We start from the raw sequence: 23,265 nt of genomic DNA on the forward strand, positions 1-23,265 counted from the left end.
GGACCTTAAGAGTTTCTAGCTTTGTTTCACATATATATATTTATGTTGAAACAAATGCCCATATCTAAAAGTAAGAAAGGAATATATGGGTTAGAAAATTTCATTCAGGTGATGGAAATAAAGTTAAGTTTTTTAAAAAATTGAGGTGAAATCACTAACATAAAATCAACTTTTTTAAGTGTACAATTCAATGGCATTTTGTACATTCACATTGTAAGCACTACATCTGTCAAGTTCCTGACATTTCATCATCAGAAGTACACCTGGTAAGATGTTAATCCTCATTCCTCTTCCCACACAGTGTATCTTGGACATGAGGAGTTGCTTTTCTTGATGATTTCAAGATTCTCTCTGTGTTTTTTGGTTTTCAGCAGTTTGACTGCAGTGTTTCATTGTGGATCTCTTTGCCTTTATCCCAGATTTCTGGATTTTGTTGAGCTTCCTGGTTGTGTAAATTCATGTCTTAACAAATTTGGGAAGTTTGTGGGCAATAGTTTATGAAATATTCATTCTTTCCATTTCTCTCTTCTTATTTGATATTCCCATTTTGTATATGTTGATCTGCTTGGTGGTATTCCACAAGTCTCTTGTTTCTTAGGCTCTGTGAATTTTTTCTTTACTCTTTTATTTCTTTCTGCTCTTCACACTAGATAATTTCAATTGATTTGTCTTTGGGTTTGCAGCTTCTATCTTCTGCCTGCTCAAATCTGCTTTTGAAAGCCTTCCATGAGATTTTTATTATTGTGTTTTAGCTCCAGAATTTCTGTTTGGTTCCTTTTTTATGATATCTATGTCTTTATGATATTCTCTTTTTGATGAACTAAAACTTCCTATACTCTAATATTCAGCAGCCATTGTTCTTAGCATTTAGTCTTCTAATTCTGAGGGGTAAGTACAATAACTATCCCCATTTAACCATGAGTTGGTTGTCAGTTTACATGAACTGTTTCAGCACTGAAAAGCTGATTAGGAGCTGCGGTTATGAGACTGGAACTTCCCAATTGTTAGGCTTTTCCTCAGTGCAATTGGGCATGCGTGAACTGTAATGAAGGCCTGGAAGTTGCTGCATCAGGAAGATGATTTATCTATTTATCAGATAATTAATTAATTCTTTTCTGCACAGATAATGCCTAGTTGTCACATTTCTTGTTAGGTGTGGTGGTTTTAAATAATATTCCTATTTTTATATAAAATAGTAATAATAGTCCTGGCTGGGTGGCTCAATTGGTTGGAGCATCATCCTGTACACTGAAAGCATACAGGTTCAATTCCCGGTCAGGGCACTTATGGGAGGCAGCTGATCGATATTTCTCTTTCAAGGTGTGTGTGTGTGTGTGTGTGTGTGTGTGTGTGTGTGTGTCCATCCCACCTCCTTTATCTCCCTCTCACTCCCTCTTTTTAAAATCAGTATACTTGGGTGAGGATTTTTAAAAAATTACAATAATGAAACTTAAAATGATTTTTAAATTTTTAAAAAATGAGGCACAGTTGATATACAACATTATATTATTTTTAGATTTACAATATAATGATTCAAAATTTTTATATATTGCATAATGATCACTGTAAGTCCAGTTAACACTTGTCACCATACATAGTGACATTTTTTTTAATAATGAAGACTTTTAATATCACTCTTAGCAACTTTTACAAAAGCAATACAATATTGTTAACTACAGTCACTGTATATTACATTCACATGACTTATTTATTTTTTAACTGGAAGTTTGTACCTTTGGCTCCCTTTATCCCTTTTGTTCACCCCTCCCCCCATCCCTGCCTATGGCAATCACTATCTGTTCTCTGTATCTATGAGCTTGGGATTTTTTTTTTTTTTTGTAGTTTGTTTCTTTCTCTGTCTCACTTATTTTACTTAGTGTAATGTTGTCAAGGTTCATCCATTGTCACAAATGGCAAGATTTCATTCTTTTTTATGGCTGAATAATAGCATTTTCATTTTAATAGCAGTTTTTATTTCAATAGCAGTTGAGAAGACAGTATCACTTCCTATTATTAGAGTAATCTTGAAGGTCTTTGTCAAAATAATAGGATTAAAATTAGGCTTTAAAGGATAGGTGGCTTTTCTGAAATGGAGAGATGGTATGGGAATTGTTTAAATACAGAGAATAAAAGGTTAGCTGTAGGTTAACTTTTTTGGTCAAAAATAGGAAGTTTATTAAGAGGAATAATGACATGAAAAAGGCTCCAGTAGAAATATTAGTTGCTGCTTTAACTTAAAGATAGTAGAGAACCATTGGAATAGATTATGATCTAGTAGTGATACAGTGCATTGAATAATTCAGAAAACTATTGAGTACCTACTGTGTCAAGGACTATGTTAGCATTTCTTTAGAAAGATTTATCTGATGGTGGTATACATAACATATGAGAGATAGAGTGGCCAGTTAGGCAATAGAAGTAGAATATACTTAAGAGTTCAATTGTCTTGAAATTAGCTGGGTGACCTTGAGGTCACTATCCTCAGTAAAAAGAAACTTAATACTATATACCAAAAGTAGAGGTGATTTTGTTTACCAGAATTGCCTAAAAGGTATGCCAGATCAAATGTTTTGAAATCTAGTGTGGAATTCATGAAAATTAAAAACTTTTGTGCATCAAGATACATTATCAACAGAATAAAAAGCAAATCATAGAATGGAGAAAATATTTGCAAATATTTAACACAAAAGGGATTAATATCTAGACTACAGACAGAACTCCCTAAACTTAATAACATAAAAACACACAACTCATTCAAAAATGGGCAAAGGATTTGAATAAACATTTCTCCAAAGAAGATAGACAAATGACCAACAGGTACATGAAAAGATGCTTCAAGGTCACTGGTTATTGGAGAATCACAAATCAAAACCATACTGAGATACCACTTCATATGTGTTACAATGCCTATTATCAAAAAGACAAGAAATAACAAGTTTTGGCTGTGATGTGGAGAAAAGATAACTGTTGTGCACTGTTGGTGGAAGTGTGTATTGGAATACAATATTATATTCCACATAAAATATATGGAGGTTCTTCAAAACATTAAAACTATCATTTGATCCAGCAATTCCACTTCTGAGTATTTGTCCAAATGAAATGAAAGTAATGACTTGAAAAAGATATATGTATCCTCATGTTCATTGTAGTTATGGTTGCCCAGACATGGATGCAACCTAAGTGACCATCAATGGATGGGTAAAAGGTGTGTGTGTATGTATATAGTGGGATACTATTCATCCATAAAAAGAAGGAAATCTTGCCCTGGTTGATGTGGCTCAGTGGATTGAGTGCCAGCCTGTGAAGCAAAAGGTTGCTGGTTCAATTCTCGGTCAGGACATATGCCTGGGTTGCAGGCCAGGTCCCCAGTTGGGGGCGTGCAAGAGGCAACCAATAGATGTACCGTATCTCTTGCACATCAATGTTTCTCTCCCTCCCTTTGTCCTTCCCTTTCCCTCTCTCTAAAAAATAAATAAAAGACATTTTTCAAAAGAAGAAAATCTTGCCATTTCCTTGTGACAACATGAATAGACCTTGTTGACATTAATGCTATGCGAAACAGACAAAAAAACAAGTATGTCATGATCTCACTTAATATATAAAATCTACAAAACAACCAAGCCACCTCTCTCCCAAATCCACACAAAAACAAACCACCACTAACTAGAAATTCATAGTACAGAGAACAGATTGTGGTTAGTGTGTTGTGGAGGGTGGGGATGGGTGGCACTGATCAAAAGGTACAAACATCCAATTATAAAATAGATTAATCCTGCAGATTTAATGAACAGCTTAATGACTATAGTTAATAATACTGTTTTATATATCTGAAAGTTGCTAAGAGAGTGGATCTATAAAGTTTTCATCACAAGAAAATAACTCTGTAACTGTGTGGCAATAGATGTGAACTAGACTAATTGTGGTGATCATTTTTTAATGCATACAACTTTGAGGCATTGTGTTGTACACCTAAAACTAATATAATTCAATATGTCAATTTTATCCCAATTTTAAAATTAATAGTGTTATCATATGACCCAAAAATTCCATTTGTGGATATATACCCAAAATAATTGAAAAGGGTTCTTGAAGAGATATTTTTATACACATGTTCATAGCAGCATTGATCACAAATAGCTAAAAGATAGAAGCATTCCAAGTGCCCATCAGTGAAAGTGAAATACATGTACTGTGGACTACTTTTCAGTCTTAAAAGGGAAGGAAATTCTGATACATGCTACAACATGAATGAACCTAGAGGATATTATGCTAAGTAAATAAGTCAGTCACAAGAAAATAAATACATGATTTTACTTTTTTGAGGAACACAGAGTAGTCAAATTTATAGACATAGAAAATAGAATAGTGCTTGCCAGGGCCCAGGAATTGAGGGAGTGGGGAGTTATTGCCTAATGTGTGTAGAATTTCAGTTTTGCAAGATGAAAAGAATTTTCTGAGATGGACGGTGGTGGTAATTGCACAGTAATATGAATACCATATTTTGGGTGTATTGCTCTCGCATGTATAATGTGTACCCACGTTTTTGGCCCAAATTTTCAAGAAAAAAATCTTTTTTAATTTTTAAATTCTATTATTTATATTTAGATATTTGTTTTTGTATTATAAAGGGATTTTAGCATTTATTTTTGAGCATATTATAGTACAATAAGTTCTAGGTAACAAATAATTATAAAACATAAGAACAGACACAAGGTATTTCAGGCACTATCCATGTATAATGCACATCCTTATTTTTCCCTCATACATTTGGGCAAGAAAGTGTTCATTATACACAACAAAATATGGTATTTCATACGACTTAAAAATGGTAAATTTTATGGTGTGTGTATTATAACATAATAAAATGTTGGAGGGATCCAGTGTGTTGAATTTTCTCGAAACACAGAGGTGAAGAATTACTGTTCAGTTCATTTTATAAGGTCAGCATAACACTAATACCAAAGCCTTAGGTATGCAAAAGAAATTTGTTGAGATCAGTGTCCTTCATGAAGTAGATAGAAAAATCTTATACAAAATAATAGCAAATTGGATCCAGCAATTACAACACATCAGTACCAAATAAGGTTTATCCCAGGATTGCAAAGTTGATTCAACATTGAATGAACTAGTGTTGTTCATCACATAACAGAATAAAGGAGAAAAATCATATGATCATTTCAGTACATGTGGGAAAAGTATTTGACAATTCAACATCTATTCATGACTAAAAACTCTTAGTAAACTGCAAATAGTAGGGAACTTTCTCAAACTGATAAAGAACATGGAAAAACCTATTGCTAAAATCATGCTGGATGGTGATACTTAACTGTTTACCCCTGAGATTTGGAACAAAACAAAGATGCCTTTTTTCTATTTCATATTTAGTATTGTTTTAGAGGACCCACCTGCATTGCAATAAAGCATAAAAATGGGGAAAATGGTAAAAGGCATAAAAGTAGAAGAAAGAACTAACACTGTCCATGGCTGCAGATTATGTAACTGTTTACGTGGTAAATCCCACTGATTCTAAGTAACTTTAGTAAGTTATAAGATACAGGCTTTGCAAATAATCTATTATATTTTATATACTTTATTATTTTATAGATGCAAGAGATACAAGCCGGTGTCAACTTTTCCCCAGTGTCTTATTATAAAAATTTTCAATTGCGCAGAAGAGTTGAGAGAATTATACAGTGAACACACACACATAATCACTGCCTGGATTCTCTAATTTGTTAACTTTCGCTGCATTTGCTTTAACATATGTCCATGTAATTATTCCGCTATCAGCCTACTTTAATTTTATTCATCACAGAATACAGTTATAGACATTAGCCTGCTTCTCCCCAGTACCCACTTTGTTAAAGTTTCAATCTTTGCATGCTTTGTTTTTCCTTATGGTAAAATTTACATACACTGAAAAGCAGAAATTATGATTGTATCTTTGGATGAGTTTTGACAATGTCATTTACTCATGTATCAAAACTCTATTAAAATATGAGAACATTTCCAGTACTTCATTAAATGCTTTTATGCCTTTTCCCAGGCAGCCTTTCCCTCACCCTTCAGAGGTGACTGTGTCTTGATATTTATTTATTTATTTATTTTTAGATAATTTTTTATTCCTCAAATTTTTTATTCCTCAATTACAATTGATATACAATATTATATTAGTTTCAGGTGTATAACATGGTGATTAGATATTTATATATATCTTACTAACTTACCTCTTCAATAAAACTTGTACCCAGCTGGCAGCATGCATAGTTATTACAATATTATGAAGTATATTCCCTATGCTATACACCTCCATGAATATTTTGTAAACCAATTTGTACTTCTTAATCCCTCCCTCCTTTTCACCCACTCTCCTAAGCCCTGCCATATCTGGCAACCTTGAAAATGTTCTCTGTGTCTATGAGTTTGTTTCTCTTTTGTTCGTTCATTTTGTTTTTTACCATATGATGGAGTCTAATGAACTAACAAGCAAAATAGAGATAGAGTCAAACATAGAGAGCAGGCTGACAGCTCTCGAGGGGGTAGTGAGGGTGTGGAGGGATCAAGGAAAAAATGAAAACAAAAGAGGAAAAAACTCACATGCAGAGACAACAGTGTGGTGATTGCCGATGGGTGGGAGGGAGGTGGAGGAGGGCATAGGGGGATAAATGGTGATGGAAGGAGCCTTGACTTGGGGTGGCAAACACACAGTACATTGTACAGATGATGTGGTGTAAAGTTGTGCACCTGAAACCTATATCATTTTGATAACCAGTGTTACCCCAATAAAGTCAATAAAAGGGAAAAAATAAAATAAATGATTTCACATATAAGTGAAATCATATGGCATTTTTCTTTCTCTGACTTAACTGCACTCAGCACAGTACCCTCTAGGTCCATCCATTTTGTTGCAGATGGCAAGATTTCATCCTTCTTTATGGCTGAGTCATATTCCAGTGTGTGTGTGTGTGTGTGTGTGTGTGTGTGTATTATATGTATAATATATGTATTATTTCTTCTTTATCCATTCATCTATTGATGGACATTGAAGTTGCTTACATATCTTGACTGTTGTAAATAATGCTGCAATGAACATACATGTTTTGATTTTCTTTGGATAAATACCCAGAAGTGGAATTGCTGGGTCTTTCTTTGTCTTTTGTTATACCCTTTGTTTTAACATCTATTTTGTAGTATTGCTACCCCATCTTTTTTAAATTGTCATTTCCATTATCACGAAATATCTTTTTACATCCCCTTACTTACACCCTGTGTGTGTCTTTCAATCTGAAGTGTCTCTGGTAGACAGCATATATAAGGGTCTTGTTTTCTTATCCATTCAGCCACCCTATGTGTTTTGATTGGAGCATCTAATCCATTTACATTTAAAGTTATTGTTGATAGATATGTATTTATTGCCATTTTATTAGTCATATTTTTAATTTTTTTTCTTTTTCTTAAAGAAGTCCCTTTGATATTTCTTGTAGTACTGGTTTAGTGGTGATGAACTCATTTAGCTTTTTCTTGTTGGGGAGATCCCTATCTCTCATTTGATTCTAAATGATAGCTTTACCGAGTGGTATAATCTTGGTTGCAGGTCCTTGCTTTTCATCACTTTTAATATTTTGTGCCTTCCCTTCTGGCCTGCAGAGTTTCTGTTGAGAAATCAGCTTGCATCTTACGGGAGCTCCCTTGTAGGTAGCAAACTGCTTTTCTCTTACTGCTTTTAAGATTCTTTGTATTCAGTCTCTGGCATTTTAATTATGATGTGTCTTGTCACAAGCCTCTTTGGGTTCATCGTGTTTGGGACTCTGCTTGCTGGGCTTATATAACTATTTCCTTTGCTAGGTTAGGGAAGTTTCCGTCATTATTTCTTCAAATGGGTTTTCAAGTCCTTGCTCTCTCTTCTTTTTCTGCTATCCCTATGATGCAAATGTTTAGTATACTTGATGTTGTCTAAGAGGCCCCTTAAACTATCCGTATTACTCTTTTTGTCATTTTGATGGGGTGTTTTCTGCTACCTTATCTTACAAATTGTTGATTCAGTCCTTGGCTTCCTCTAATCTATTATCGACTTACTCTAATGCATTCTTCATTTCAGTTATGGTAGTCTTCATTTCTGACAGGTTCTGTTTTTGTTTTGTATCTCCATTTCTGTGTGTTCTTTTTTTGTTGTTGTTTTTGTTCAATTACAGTTGTCTGCATTTTCTCCCCACCCCCCCACCCCAGCTAAACCCACCTCCCTCCTCCCCCTTGATTTTGTCCATGTGTCCTTTCATTTTTGTGTGTTCTGTCTTTTTGTTTGAAGTTCTCAGATCATCGAGTATCCTCATAACCACTGTTTTGAAATCTGCATCTGGTAGAATGTTTGTCTCCATGTTGCTTAGTTCTTTTTCTGGAGTTTTGTTCTGTATTTCATTTGGGACATGTTTCTTTGTGTTCTCTTTTTGGCTGCCTTTCTGTGTTTGTTTCTATGTGTTACAGGTAGAGGTAGAGTTACTACATCTCTTGGCCTTTGCAGTATGGCCTTACGTAGTAGGTGTCCTGTGGGATCCAGTGATACAGTCTCCCTGGTCACCTGAGACTGGTGCTCCAGGTGTGTCCCTTGTGTGTGTTGTGCATGCCTTCCTCTTGTAGTTGAGACTTGATTGCTGTTGGCCCATCAGTGGGAGGGATTGACCTTCAGGCTCAGATTGTAAGGACTGGGCTTGACTACAGTGGAAGAGCTGTTGTGTAGGGACTGATCCTACAGAGCTGGATTTGCTTTTGCTTTAACAGGTTCTGGTGCCTGCCAAGTTTGCCCTTTGAGTGTGTCCTTTGTGGAGGTAGTTAGGTGGTACTGTGCTGTTGTCTGAAGTTGGCTACTGTGTGTATTGGTTTTGGGGCCCCTTGGGAGGTGTAAGCCAAGGTCAGCTGTTGCCTATGTCCTGCCTGGGGCTAGCTGGTAGGAGCTACAAAAGATTTGCAAATGGTTTTGTTTATTCTGGGCTTGGAGGTGCCTGTGAAAGACCAAACTGTGAACTGAGGCTGGCTACCACTAGTGTCAGGCTTAGGGCTGCCTATCATTAGGTTTGGGGCACATAGAGGCCAGGTGCTGCTTGTTTGGGGTTTGTGGACCTTTCCTCTTTTTTAGGAAAGTCTGCAGCATGAGCTGTTTGCATGGAAAAGCTACTGAAAGTGACTTGGGTGGAGAACAGCTAGCTAGATTAGTGGAGACTCAAAGATGGCTCCCACCTGCCCCTGCAGGGGAAGGGTTTAGCAAAGGAACAGCATCTCTTTGTGGGAGGAAGCTGCCCCTCCAGCCCTCATCCTGTAGCCAGATGAGTAAGTTTCTCCGGTGAGTCCCTGGCAAGCTGCTTGCCCAGCACTGGAGGTTAGAATGAGTAAATCTAAGTAAGTCTGTGAACAACTTCTGTAAGAGGAACTGCTTGGGACTCCAGAAGCCCTCTGTCTCCCTCAGCCAGTCTCCGATGGTCTTCACAGCCAGAAGTTGCTCTCTTCTGAAGACCTCTTTTCCAGGCACTAGAACCATGGACTCAGAGGCCTGGTATGCAGCTGGGAACCCTTACTCCTCAGGGGAGACGTTTGCAGCTGATGTTTCCCTTCCAAGTTTAACTGCCACACATGGTATAGGACCTACTGGTTCCATATCTCTGCCACTCCTACCAGTCTCAATCTGGCTTCTTCTGTATATCCTTAGTTACAAGACTTCAGTTAGTCTTTGAGTCATTCTCAATGATGATTGATCTGTAGTTCAGTCGTAATTTTGATATAGTTGAGGGAGGAGGCAAGTCCTGCGTTTACCTGCTCCTCCATATGACAGGAATTTGATACTTTTTTAAACCATAAAGGTAACTTTTTACTATTAATGTTCTTTATAAAATTGAATAGAATTTCATTTTAGTTCCTATGTTAGTTTCTTAGTTGACATCCTTCTGTGTGTGTGAGGGGGGTGTTTTAAAGAAGTTGTTCTATAGATCGCAGTTATAGCTTTACCTTTTCATAGTATGCTTTGGGTTAATACTGTATAATTTCTTTTTTTTCTTTTTAAATACTTTTTATTTTTTTGAATATATTTTATTGATTATGCTATTAGATTTGTCCCATTCCCCCCCCCTTCACTCCACTCCATCCTGCACAACCCCTCCCTCCCACATTCCCCCCCTATAGTTCATGTCCATGGGTCATACTTACAAATCCTTTGGCTTCTACATTTCCTATAATATTCTTACCCTCCCCCTGTCTATTTTCTACCTACCATTTATGCTACTTATTCTCTGTACCTTTCTCCCCTCTCTCCCCCTCCCACTCCCCTGTTGATAACCCTCCATGTGATCTCCATTTCTGTGGTTCTGTTCCTGTTCTAGTTGTTTGCTTAGTTTGCTTTTGTTTTAGGTGTGGCTGTTAATAACTGTGAGTTTGCTGTCATTTTACTGTTCATATTTTTTATCTTTTTCTTAGATAAATCCCTTTAACATTTCATATAATAAGGGCTTGGTGATGATGAACTCCATTAATTTGACCATATCTGAGAAGCACTTTATCTGCCCTTCCATTCTAAATGAAAGCTTTGCTGGATAGAGCAATCTTGGATGTAGGCCCTTGCCTTTCATGACTTGGAATACTTCTTGCCTGTAAGGTTTCTTTTGAGAAATCAGCTGACAGTCTTATGGGAACTCCTTTGTAGGTAACTGTGTCCTTATCTCTTGCTGCTTTTAAGATTCTCTCCTTATCTTTAATCTTGGGTAATATAATTATGATGTGCCTTGGTGTGTTCCTCCTTGGGTCCAGCTTCTTTGGGACTCTCTGAGCTTCCTGGACTTCCTGGAAGTCTATTTCCTTCATCAGATTGGGGAAGTTCTCCTTTATTATTTGTTCAAATAAGTTTTCCATTTTTTGGTCTTCCTCTTCTCCTTCTGGCACCCCTATAATTTGGATGTTGGAACGTTTCAAGATGTCCTGGAGGTTCCTAAGCCTCTCATTTTTTTTGAATTCTTGTTTCTTCATTCTTTTCTGGTTGGATGTTTCTTTCTTCCTTCTGGTCCACACCATTGATTTGAGTTCCAGTTTCCTTCCTGTCACTATTGGTTCCCTGTACATTTTCCTTTGTTTCTCTTAGCATGGCCTTCATTTTTTCATGTAATTTGCGGCCAAATTCAACCAAATCTGTGGGCTTCCTGATTACCAGTGTTTTGAACTGTGCATCTGAATCTGATAGGTTGGCTATCTCTTCGTCGCTTAGTTGTATTTTTTCTGGAGCTTTGATCTGTTCTTTCATTTGGGCCTTTTTTTTTTTTTTTTTTTTTGGTCTTGGTGCACTGGTCTGGATGAATGTTTCTTTATCTCCTCGGTTGTCGGACTTCCATACAGTTCAATTTTCTGTCAGTTCTGGTTGTTTTTTGTTTTTAAATTGTTGTTGTCCTTCTTTTGGTTGTGCGAGGAGGCACAGTGTGTCTACCTTCGCCTCCATCTTGGCCGGAAGTTAATACTGTATAATTTCTTGTAAAACAAAGACAACTTGCTCAAATACAGTTTTATTTACCCCAATATTATTCTTTATGCTGTAATTTTCATGTTACATGTTGTATAGACTCTACATACAGTGTTATGAGTTTTCCTTTAACTAGTCACATGTATTTTTAAAATAGAAGAAAACGTAATCTTTTATATTTACCATTTTGAGTGCTCCTTATTTTTTCTTGACTATTTCCAGACAAAATGTGTCTGAACTCAACGTTCAAACTTTATCTTCCTTATAGTGTATAGGTAGCATCAGCAACCATCTCTGTTCCATTCTTCTAGCGCTAGCTGGGCTACTTGGAATCTTCCCCATATGTATATATTTCAGAGGTTTGGTCAGAGTCAATATGCAAAAGATGAGTCTCCCATTCTATACTTTCTAGGATTTTCCCCCTTTACTTTCTAGATTTATGTTGCTCAATAGAACTTTCGGTGGTGATGAAAATGTTCTATAATATATCCTGTTCAATTGGCCACATGAAACTGTTGAGGACTTGAAATGTGGCTGTTGCACCTGGGAAATGGAATTTTTTAATTTTAATTAGTCTCCCTTTAATATAAATATTCACATTTGTTTAGTGGATGCTGTTTTAGATAGACTGTCATTGCAAAAAGTTCTGCTGGACAGTACTGTTCTAGATGCTGTGTTTATCTTGAACTCTGTCTTTATTTTTCTCAGCTTATAAGGCTACAGGTTTCTATCCAGGTCTGAGCTGATCTGCATAGTCAGACTGGAGGCTTACCTCAGCTCAGGCATAGAATGTAGGAAGCTCAAAGCAGTGCTTTCTGTTTTTCTTCATGTGAACTCCCTTCTAATTAATGCCTGATTTTGATTGCTCTCAGGGCCTTCAAGTAGTTATTTTGTATATATTTTTACTAGAGTTTATAATTATATCTGTGTCCAATAAGAATTGCTCCATCATTTACTAGAAGTTGAAATCTACCTTTTAAAAATCATCTTAGTAGTGATTTAACTTTAAGGAATTTTTTTTGTGCTTTGTCATCAGAATTCGCTTACCAACCACTAATTATCCCATCCCCTTTAACCTTACTAAAAGTATCATGAGCCTTTAAGGTTACTGAATCTTAATATTTTAAATTTGATATTTCCATCTCAGATATGCTAGAATTTAATGGAATTCTTCAAAGCAGTATACTCATATCATTGATAACCTGTTTGGTATACCTTGCTTTTTCTAGATACCTGAAAAGGTTTAAGGTGATGAAGATCAAAGTTCTAAGAAGCTGGTGCCGGCAGATCCTTAAAGGACTTCAATTTCTTCATACTCGAACTCCACCTATTATTCACCGAGATCTTAAGTGTGACAACATCTTTATCACTGGCCCTACAGGCTCCGTCAAGATTGGAGACTTAGGTCTGGCAACCCTGAAGCGGGCTTCCTTTGCCAAGAGCGTGATAGGTATGTTTCAAGTGTACCTTGCAGACTAACTGGCTTTCTGACATTCATTTTATTTAGAAGCTGGACCCTGTCAGAGCTTTCATTACATAAAATAAACCTTCAAAAATTCCTAATTCAAATTTAGGAAGAGATCAGTTCTACTTATGAGATACGTAGTTCTCTATACTAATGCTTCTAGAATCATCTTGAAGACTCAGTATTTTTATAAATTATATAAAGTAGTGTGAACTATTTTGACAAAACCTTACATAACTATCAATCTTACTAGATCATTCTATTGATACTTAATATTACATAATTATATAATAGATAGTGTGTTACTTTCCATATACAAGAAACAATTTATATGTATTTTAGTTTCTAAAATAGCCTGTTGGATACATACGTATATTGAAGAATAACTGTCTGTTAAGACTTTCTTTTAAAATGTGAAAGTATGAGTTCATTTGAAAGTTTGGTTTTATCAACTTTTTCCTTACTCCTACTCTTTAGAAGATACATCTGAAACAGAATTTTTCAGCTTAAGTACTATTGACATTTTGGGTTAGAGGCTTTTTTGTTATAAGGGCTGTCTTGTACATTGTAAAATCATTTAGCAGCATCTCTGGCCTTTACTTACAAGATGCCAGTAGCATACCCTCTATCCTCCCCCTAGTTGTTACAACAGAAAATGTCTCTAGAAATTGCTAAATATTAACTTTACAGCTACCATACAGTAGGGGGCAGACAAGTATTTTGATCTTTTTTAACCCATCATCCTGTCTTATAGGTAGATACCATTATATTCACTTTATTCCTTGCTAGTTTCTTACCTTTTCCTTTCATTTGTTTTCAGTATGAATTATATCAGCCTATCTGTTATCCAAGGCTCTATTTTGACTTTGTACAACAGTAATCCATTTTGAAATAGTAAATAAAGACACTTGGCTTTGTTCTAGTTTCTTTTATAAAGGACTTGCAGTGGAAGACCTCTAAAATAATTGATGAAAGAGAATGACTAAGATTTTGTTCTCTTCCTAATACCCCTCCCTTCTTTCCTTCTTCCACTTTATTCTCTCTCACAGATTGACTTCTCTGCTTCTTCCCCAGGTGAGTAACATCTGCAGCTTTTACTTGAATTGAGTCTAAATCATTCTTTTAATTTAAGGTACCCCGGAGTTCATGGCCCCTGAGATGTATGAAGAGAAATATGATGAATCCGTTGATGTTTATGCTTTTGGGATGTGCATGCTTGAGATGGCCACGTCTGAATACCCTTACTCAGAGTGCCAGAATGCTGCACAGATCTACCGTCGCGTGACCAGTGTAAGTCTTCTTCTGCTCATTGACTAGTGAACTTAGGTCACATTAAAAAGGTATCCCAAACTGGAGAACATCACACTGTGCAGAAGGGAACAGTATTGGAAGGTTTATTGAGGTGTTGGGGAAAGAATAAGTTGAGTTATTTATTGCTGATGATACAGTGAAAGCAAACATAAAGATCAGAGATGCATCAGTTTATGATGGGCCCTCCTTGTATTCATTTAAACGTTCATTATGAGATATATAAGTTCTCATTTTCTCCCACCATATAAAGCTTCTTATCTGAGTTCAAAGTAATGCCTTTAGCCCTGATTGGTGTGGCTCAGTTGGTTGGAGCATTGTCCTGTAAACTGAAAGGTTGAGGCTTCAACATACCTGGGTTGCAGGTTTGGTCCCCAGTCTGGGTGCATGCCGAGAGGCAAACTGATTGACGTTTTTTTCCCTCCCTTCCCCTCTAAGGAAGTCGTCAGGTGAGGATTTAAAAAAAAAGTGATGCTGTTAACCTAAATTGTTTTGTTTACAGACTTTTTGATGAATGGTTTAAAATTGATATACTAAATTATTAAATCATTTGTAACTACCCACAATGTTTAAGGTATAAATTAAAACCTTTCTGCAGTATAAATTACACAGGATAACTCATCTCTGCAAAACATATTTTCTAGAGTTGTCCAATTGAAACCTGAAGCATAGTTGTTAGGTCCATGAAAAAAACACTGAAAGAAGTTTACTGTAAGAATGTGGAGGCTTTTCACAAAAGACATAAAATTTAAGCCAAGTAATTTTATTGAATGTTTTTGTAACTTTTTCTTTTATGAAAAATTTATACATATATAAAAGTAGAGAGACTTGTACAGTGAATTCCTATTTATTCCATGCAACGTGAATATTAGGACCATTTTGCTACACTTGCTTCATCTGTCCTCTTTCTCTGTTTCATTTTTTTAAAGATTTTATTTATTTATTTTTAGAGAGAGGGGAAGGGAGGGAGAAAGAGAGGGAAACATCAATGTGTGGTTGCCTCTCATGCATCCCCCACTGGGGGACCTGGCCTATAACACAGGGATGTGCCCTAACTGGGAATCGAACCAGCAACTGTTTGGTTTGCAGGCCAGCACTCAGACCACTGAACCATACCAGCCACGGCTCTCTGTTTCATTTTACCACTATGTAATTCATTATCCTTCTGTAAAAATTAAAGATTTTTTTCTTATATAACCATATCATACCTGAAAAAATTAACAGTCATTTCTGGATCGTTTAATCCTAACCTATTTATATATTTCCCCTATTGTTTCAGAGATATCTGTGTACAGTCAGTGTTCAAAGTAGGGTCCTTTGAGGTCCACGGAAGACATTTTGTTATTCTGTTTTTTCTAGAACTATTGCTCCCACTTTCTTTTCTGTGTTCTATTAATTTGTTGAAGGAATTAGATGTATTGTTTTGAGGAATGTTCCACATTTTGGATTTATTGATTTGCTTCCTTATGATGTCATTCAACTTGTTATTCTATCTTCTACATTTTTGTAAACATGAATTTACTTTAAAGTAGTGGAGGGCTGTCAGTGATAAAAAATAATTTGTCTTTTTCACACATTCATACCAAAGTGCACAGTGTAGTTTTCCAGAGGCCAAATTATGTGTGATATTGCAGCAGATTAAATACAGAAGCAGATATGACCATCCATTTGTCTTCTTTTAAGACATATGTTAAAAAGATAACAAAAATGTAAAATAATACTACTCTTCTCACTGTTTCTTTTTTTTTAAATATTGGGTTTTTTATTTTAAAGGTTATTATTATTAACATTTAATGAGGTTTATTATAATTTTTAATGAATTAATATTTAAAAACTTTCCCAGTTTTAATTTCTAACATGGTGAGTAGCAATAATATAATACATAAACAAAAGTCTTTGGGGTCCTCAATAATTTTTAAGAGTGTAATGGGGGCCCTAAGGGAAAACATTCGAGACCACTATTTCCAAATGCTAGATAAAATTTAGGTTAAATTTTTTTGCAAGAAAAATTAATATGTGGTTCTCTATATTTCATAATATCAAGAGGCACATAGTATCTAGTTAACTTGTTTTTAGTGATGCAATTTCATTGAATTTTGATATATTAGATGTGATTATAAATTGTTTATTTAGCTTTGGATAGCTGATAAGAATGGTAATTTAGTATGTTTCTAAAAACCTTATGGGAAACATTTGCTTTAGGTAGATCAAAATTAATTTTAGATCTTCACAAAGTTTTGGGAGAAATCTTTGACTACTTCATTAATTATAATTGCTGTGAATATTCCTATAATATACAGATATTTAATGTTCTCTTTTGCTATTCCTCATCGTCATCTAAACACTTTATTTAGCCAGTCCTCTTTATTATCTTGCACATATGCCACATCCTTTCCTTTATTCCTACCCATTTGTACGTGCAACTTAACTTCTCCACATGTTCTTCTGCTATCCAGTGAATCCTTATACTATACATAAGCAGACTTCCCCCACAGAATTTTATCTGTTTGGCTTTACTGCATGATGATCTTTGCATTCTCTGAGCTGACCTTTTCAGTTGATCTAAATCACTGAATTTTATTTGTAATTGATTGTTTTACTTATGAGTTCAAAAACCAAACTATTGTAAAACATTTAAAATAGTGCTTAGAACTGTATAATTGCCTGCTGTTTATTCCATTTAACATTTATGAAAATAAATACCTATTGTAAATACATATCTTCTAAGAAGGTAAGATCTAACTGAGCAACAAACTAAATACATAACTTTAAATTTTAGGACTATAAAATTTACAATTTGTGGAACGCTTTGTACATTTTATTTACTAACTTACAGTCTATTACTTTTCTTCATCACATCATACTCTAAACCTGTGATTACCAACTATGATCCATATGCCAAATCCAGCCCACTGACCATTTTTGTACACCCTATGAACTAAGAATGGTTTTTACATTTTTTAATGGTGAAAATCAAAAGAAGAATAATATGTCATGATGTGTGAAAGTTATATCAAATTCATATTTCAGTGTCATAAATAAATTAACAAAACCCAGCCACTCTGATTTGTTTCTGTGTTACCTGTTTTTATATATTACAGTGGCATAGTTGAGTAATTGCAGCAGACTGTATGGGTCAAAAAGCCTAAAATATGTACTGTCTGGCTCTTAACAGAAAAAGCTGCTGTCTCCTATTCTTAACACATGTCACCAGAACTTCTTAAATTTTTTTTTTTCTTTTAAAGAGTTCTGTAAGTAGCCCTTACCGGCGTGGCTCAGTTGGTTGAGCATCATCCCACAAAGTGAAAGGTCGCCAGTTCGATTCCTGGTCAGGGCACATTCCTGAGTTGCAGGTTCGGTCTCTGGTCAGGACCTGTTCAAGGGCAACCAGTCGATGTTTCTTTCCCTTTCTCCCTCCCTTCCCTTATCTCTGAAAAATAAATAAAATCTTTTAAAAAAGAGTTCTGTAAGTAATTTCTAATCTGCAAATACGGTGATAATATTCTTCTTTTAGAATGCTATTAGCCAGCTGCTGTACTTAGAGTATGTATGAGAATCTTGGTGCAAGCAGGTAGCTACTTAAATTATTAGCTCTGAAAATCAGTGGACAGTCTTCTTTCTATTAAAGTATAACTATCACTTTAATTTTTTGATGAAAAATAAGAGGTTTTGGTAACCATTTTCATTGGCCATACTTAGTAATGGCCTAAGAATAAATAACATCTTAAATAAACTCAGTATCATTGTTTGAAGTGATCATTCTGGATTTTAAACACAAGGGTTTATGAACCAGTATCCTTTGTTTACCTTCTAACAACGCAGAATGTTTTGATGCTGAAAAGAGTAGGAGAAAAGTATACATAAGATAGCCCTATTTTAAAACATTTTCTGCTCTCTCAGCCACCAGCCTTCTTTGTTGCTCTTGCAGTATTTTCAATTTGAAACTGGGGTAGATTCCATTATGTACTAGCAGACAATGGCTCTGTTGTTTTGTAGGCTGCTGTTAGAGACACTGACTAGGCATTGATTGGGCTGTCTCTATTATTTAGTGATAAGTGTCTTTGATTAATCTTGTGAATTCACTTCCTGATCATTTCTCTAAACAAAAGTTGGTACTTAAAATGTTTCAGGGTATCATGGAAAATGGTAGGTTTCTTTATATAAAATGAAGTATAAAAATAACTCTGCTATTTTTAAAGAAGTGAAGTTAAATTATATGGTAGAACCAATTATCTAAAATCTATCCCTGTTCCAAACCTAACCTGGGCAAATATGAATAACGGGTTAAAAATCATGACTGCAGGATGAGTAGGTGAAAAATCTGACTAAACTCTATTGATTGAATGTTGCTTGCCAGAGGCTCAGGGCCAAAAGCAGTATGTTTTAGACTGTCAGGCACAGCACTGCCATCGTATTAGATAAAAATTTATATGAGCAGTTATTTGATAAAAGTAAAGACAACAAGTTGATTTTTAAGAGAAAGCAGTTGAGACACTGTCTGATAAACAAATGTATCTTTGTTTGCAAATGTGAACTCCAGCTCAGTTGAGAAGAAAATCCCCTTTTCAAATGAAAGAAGTCTTTGGTGTTAGTTTAATAGAACCTAGAAAGACCAATATCACCTTCTCTGTATTCTTAGTAGGGTATTTGCCCTGTTGTCAGTTTTTCAATGTTTTTTGTTGTTGTTGTTGTTCTTGTTTTTTAGATACAATTCACATCATAAAAGTCATCACTGAAATCATTTAAAGGTGTTCACTTCGGTGGTTTTTAGTAATCTACAATAGTATATCCGCAGTCATTCCCACTAATACCAGAACCTTTCATCACCCCCCAAAAACAAACCCCATGCCTATTAGCAGTCATTCCCCATTCCTCCTTCTACCCAGCCCCTGGCTACTGATAATATACTTTTGTCTCCATGGATTTGATTGGACTATTGTGGACATTTCATACAAATAGAATTATACAACGCATGTCCTTTTCTGTTATGCTTTGTTTCTGTGTTGTGCTTTGACTTACCAGAATATTTTCAAGGTTTATCTATGTTGTAGCATAAATCAGTACTTCATTCCTTTTTTTATGGCTGAATACATTTCCATTTTATGGATATACCACAATTGTTCTGTTCAAGTTTTCCCTTAAATTCTGTAGTTTGTTCTTTTTTCATTGTTAAATTGTACGAATCTATAGACACCTTCACTTCTGGAGAGGAATTGGAAACAGGAAGAATGTAACAAGTGTCTTAAAAGGCATTATCCTACAATCTAATTTATTAAATCTTTGTTTATACATATTGTGTTCATAGCATAGAATATGGTACCTTGTAGGCATTCAGTAATATTTTGAAGAGTAAGCATTTCTAAGAAAGGAATCCCAAATATTGTCAGTTAGACAGTGTGTAAGTTTGGGAGAGTTGATTTGCCCTGCAAAAGAGGAATGAAACTTAAGGTCACCTTTGAAATATTAACAGAATTATGCTACTAAACTAAAATTGAATAGTAGCAAGTAAAAACTGATACACATATACAAGCAATACATTTTATAGACTAGAAGAAATATTTGTTACAAACAGAGTAGAAAACAATAATAGAGTCAAAATTCCAGGACTAGAAGGCATTTGAAAAAATGTCATTGTTTACATGCCCTTCTATCAGTTCTTAATTCTCAAAGGTGTAATTTCTAAGTAACTGGTTTAAGTAACTCTGCATTATGGGGCTACCTGTGTTTTATTTTGTTGAATTGTTTCCCCGTAACTTTTACCCCATAAATACTCTCACTTTGGTCTGAGATTTCATAGGGACAAACCAAATCATAATTTCACATTAATCTCTGAAATGTTTCAAGGCATTTCCTGATGTCATGAGTCCTTTCTGATTGAGACCCATCATCTTTAATTTTTAGAACTGTTCTTTCTCATTTCTTGAGGGAAGGGGCTTGTAAGCATGTAAGCATATTTGGAAGAGGGAGTGCTAGCAATGTTTTGGGGTTTTTGTTTTTGTTTGTTTTTTTTTTGACCTAGATGAGACTAAATAAGGACAAAAAATTAAGTAAACAAAGAATTTGGCAAAGGAAACAATTGAAATAATGGATATAATTTTCTTGATTGTGATTGTATACTTATGAGTGTCTGTATCAAAAGTGTACATTTTACTTCAGTGAGTTGTTAAAAAGTTAAAAAAAAGTTTGGCAAGGTTATTTTAAGACATTGCAAAGGCCTACTGGTAGAGGTTTGGGATTGTCCATTGAGATCTTTTGACAAAGGACCAAGATAGCAGCTACCAGATTTGAATAATTTAGCTCAGTGGCTGTCAAAATCTTTTGAATCCGGCCCCCTTTGTACTCTTTAAAAATCATTGAGGACCCCAAAGAGCTTTTGTTTACTTATTTTATATTTAGTTTACTATATTAAGTATTAACACAGAATTTTATAATGACTATATTAAGAAATAACCTAATAAGCCCAATACATGTTGACATCATTGGCATTTTACAAAAAAATTTTTTTCCAAAGTTATTTTAAAAATTTCATGGAAGGAGTGGCATATTTACATTTTTTTGCAAAATCTCTTTAATGTCTGTTCAAAAAGAAGACAACCAGATTCTCATACCTGCTACTTCATTTAATCTGTTGCAATATATTGTTTTGGTTGAAGTGTATGAAGAAAATATGGCCTTGTGCAGATACGTCCTTGGAAAAGGAAGTACCTTGCAGGCTCCCTAAAGGAATATTGGGGACACTTGAGAGTCTTGATACTGCACTTTGGAGAATCACTAGTATTTAGATCTTTGCTATGCAAAGGACAGTCCCCAGACCAGCAGAATCTGCATCTTTAGGGCACATGTTAAAAATGTAAAATTCTGGCACCATCCTAGATGGATTGAATCAATACCTTCATTTTATAAGGTCTGAAGATGATTAATGTACACATTAAAGTTTGAAAACTGTGAGCTGGAACAGTGATCACCTAAGGTCACTTTCAGTTATGTGTAACTTGTTTTTGGTTAAATAAATTAAAAGCAGGCTAAATCATATAATATCAGATGTTATTTGAATAAATTATTTTTCCACGGTTCATGGAACCTTTTTACTAAGTAACCAAATTGACGAAGAAATTCAACCCTATTTAATTACATTTTTTCATCTTTAAAAAAAGCAACATAGTAAGTCTGGGTACAAAAAGGAATAAAAAGCTTGATGAGTTCTTCAAGTCAGTAGGAACTATTAGAATCCTTAGTTTCTAAGTATATTGCAGGCGTACACTTGTGCTTTAGTTTTCTTCTCAGCTGTGAAAATTTAGTTCTGTGTTACCTACAGTCCATTATTCTGTACCGTTAATTATATTTCTTAACTGAGTAATGCTGTCTTGATTTCACTAACCTCTATATCTGGCTTCCAGTGAAGAATAAAAGTGCTATGTCCTTTTTTAATTCTCTAAAGTTTTGTTTGGGGTGCTGATATAAATGGGGGATTCAAGTTAAGTGCCTAGATTATACAATGGTTTATATAACTATATCAATGATAGTAATTACTCTGTGTTGAAATATGCCTTAAAGTATTATACATTCTTTTTAAGTCTGGATATAATTTAGCTGATTTTTTAAAAGTATCTGTTAACATCAGTCTCTCTAAGGGTTATGCATTTATTAATGAAATATGCTTGGTTATCCATTGAGAGATCATAGGGCTCCCTAATTTAAACTTACCCCTGCCATTTCGGATTTTTGGTTTTCATCCCAGATTCACTACGTATAACCAATTAGTCAATTAGTAAATCTCCCCTCCTAAATACAAGGCATTTTCTATGTGCCAGTTTGGGGATACAGCAGTTAATGAGATAATATGCTTCATCATTCCTCCCACTTTCTAGTAGGGAAGGTAAACACTAAAGTAGTAACTACAGTAAAGTGGATGGATTTTATAGACTTAATGAAGTAGGGGGTTTTGATCTCTTTGATGGGGTCAAAGATAGTATTCCTGAGAAAGTATATTTAAACTGAGTGCTTTATTGACCTGCTATGACAGGGATACTGAGGCAAATCTGTATGAAGTTATGAGCCAGTATCCTCAGTGATCCAGCCCTCTTCACCAGAAGTACTTCCAGGGTTCTTAGGTGAAAGTCATGCCACTGTCATTCCCTCTTCTATGTTCCCACCATTTTTTTTTTTAAGATTTTATTTATTTATTTTTAGAAAGAGGGGAAAGGAGGGAGAAAGTGAGGGGGAGAAACATCAATGTGTGGTTGCCTCTTGCACGCCACCCCCACTGGGGACCTGGCCTGCAACCCAAGCATGGGCCCTGACTAGGAATCAAACCAGGGACCCTTTGGTTCACAGGCCGACACTCAATCCACTGAGCCACACCAGCCACGGCCCACCATATTCTACCTGTTTAATTAACATAATAATTATACTGATGTTAACTGTTGCCCTCCCTTTAGAACTGAGCCTGTCAAGGACAGGTTTCTATTTTCCTCTGTAGATCAATTTACTGCATGCAAAATGTCTGACCCTGCAGTGGTATACAGCCATGCAAATAGCATATTATAGCAGTGTAAGTATTAATAAATATACACCCTCTGTGCCAGACATTACATTAAATGCTTTGCATATATTATGTATTTTAATTCTTTTAAAAACTCTTGGGGGGAGGCGGGGAATACTACTATTATCAACAGTCCGAAGCTCAGGATGGCTAGCTCAAGATTACGTATCTACAAAATAGTAGTTATGATCTCAGATCCCCTGCTCACATCAAAATACTGTACTGAATCCATAAATGTCCACTATAATGTCAGTCCTATGACCTGAGGGCATTTAAACCTGTTTGTGTAAGTGCTGATGTGAAGGAGGTAAATATGAACTGTTGTTCAATAATCATATTCTGTAGCTCACTGATGATAAACTGCTATATGTCATTGTTCTGTATATGCAATTCATTCAGGTCTCTAAGTGTTACTTGCTCAGAGAAGCCTTTCCTTCCCACCCTATCTAAAATATTCTTAAG

The 23,265-nt window shown here is 35.3% G+C and overlaps 1 protein-coding gene across 13 annotated transcripts in view; it reads left to right on the forward strand.

Annotated features, from left to right (window-relative positions):
- Positions 1–23,265, forward strand: part of WNK1 (WNK lysine deficient protein kinase 1) — a 144,781-nt gene that overhangs the window by 62,596 nt on the left and 58,920 nt on the right. For all 13 annotated transcript variants that reach the window (XM_024567251.3, XM_045196995.3, XM_045197056.3 and 10 more), the window contains exons 3-4: positions 12,718–12,938; positions 14,086–14,243. In XM_024567251.3, coding sequence (XP_024423019.1) covers positions 12,718–12,938; positions 14,086–14,243 — 379 coding nt within the window. The remainder of the gene's footprint in view (positions 1–12,717; positions 12,939–14,085; positions 14,244–23,265) is intronic.

This window comes from Desmodus rotundus, chromosome 3 (genome assembly GCF_022682495.2).
Source record: "Desmodus rotundus isolate HL8 chromosome 3, HLdesRot8A.1, whole genome shotgun sequence".
NCBI classification, from domain to species: domain Eukaryota; kingdom Metazoa; phylum Chordata; class Mammalia; order Chiroptera; family Phyllostomidae; genus Desmodus; species Desmodus rotundus.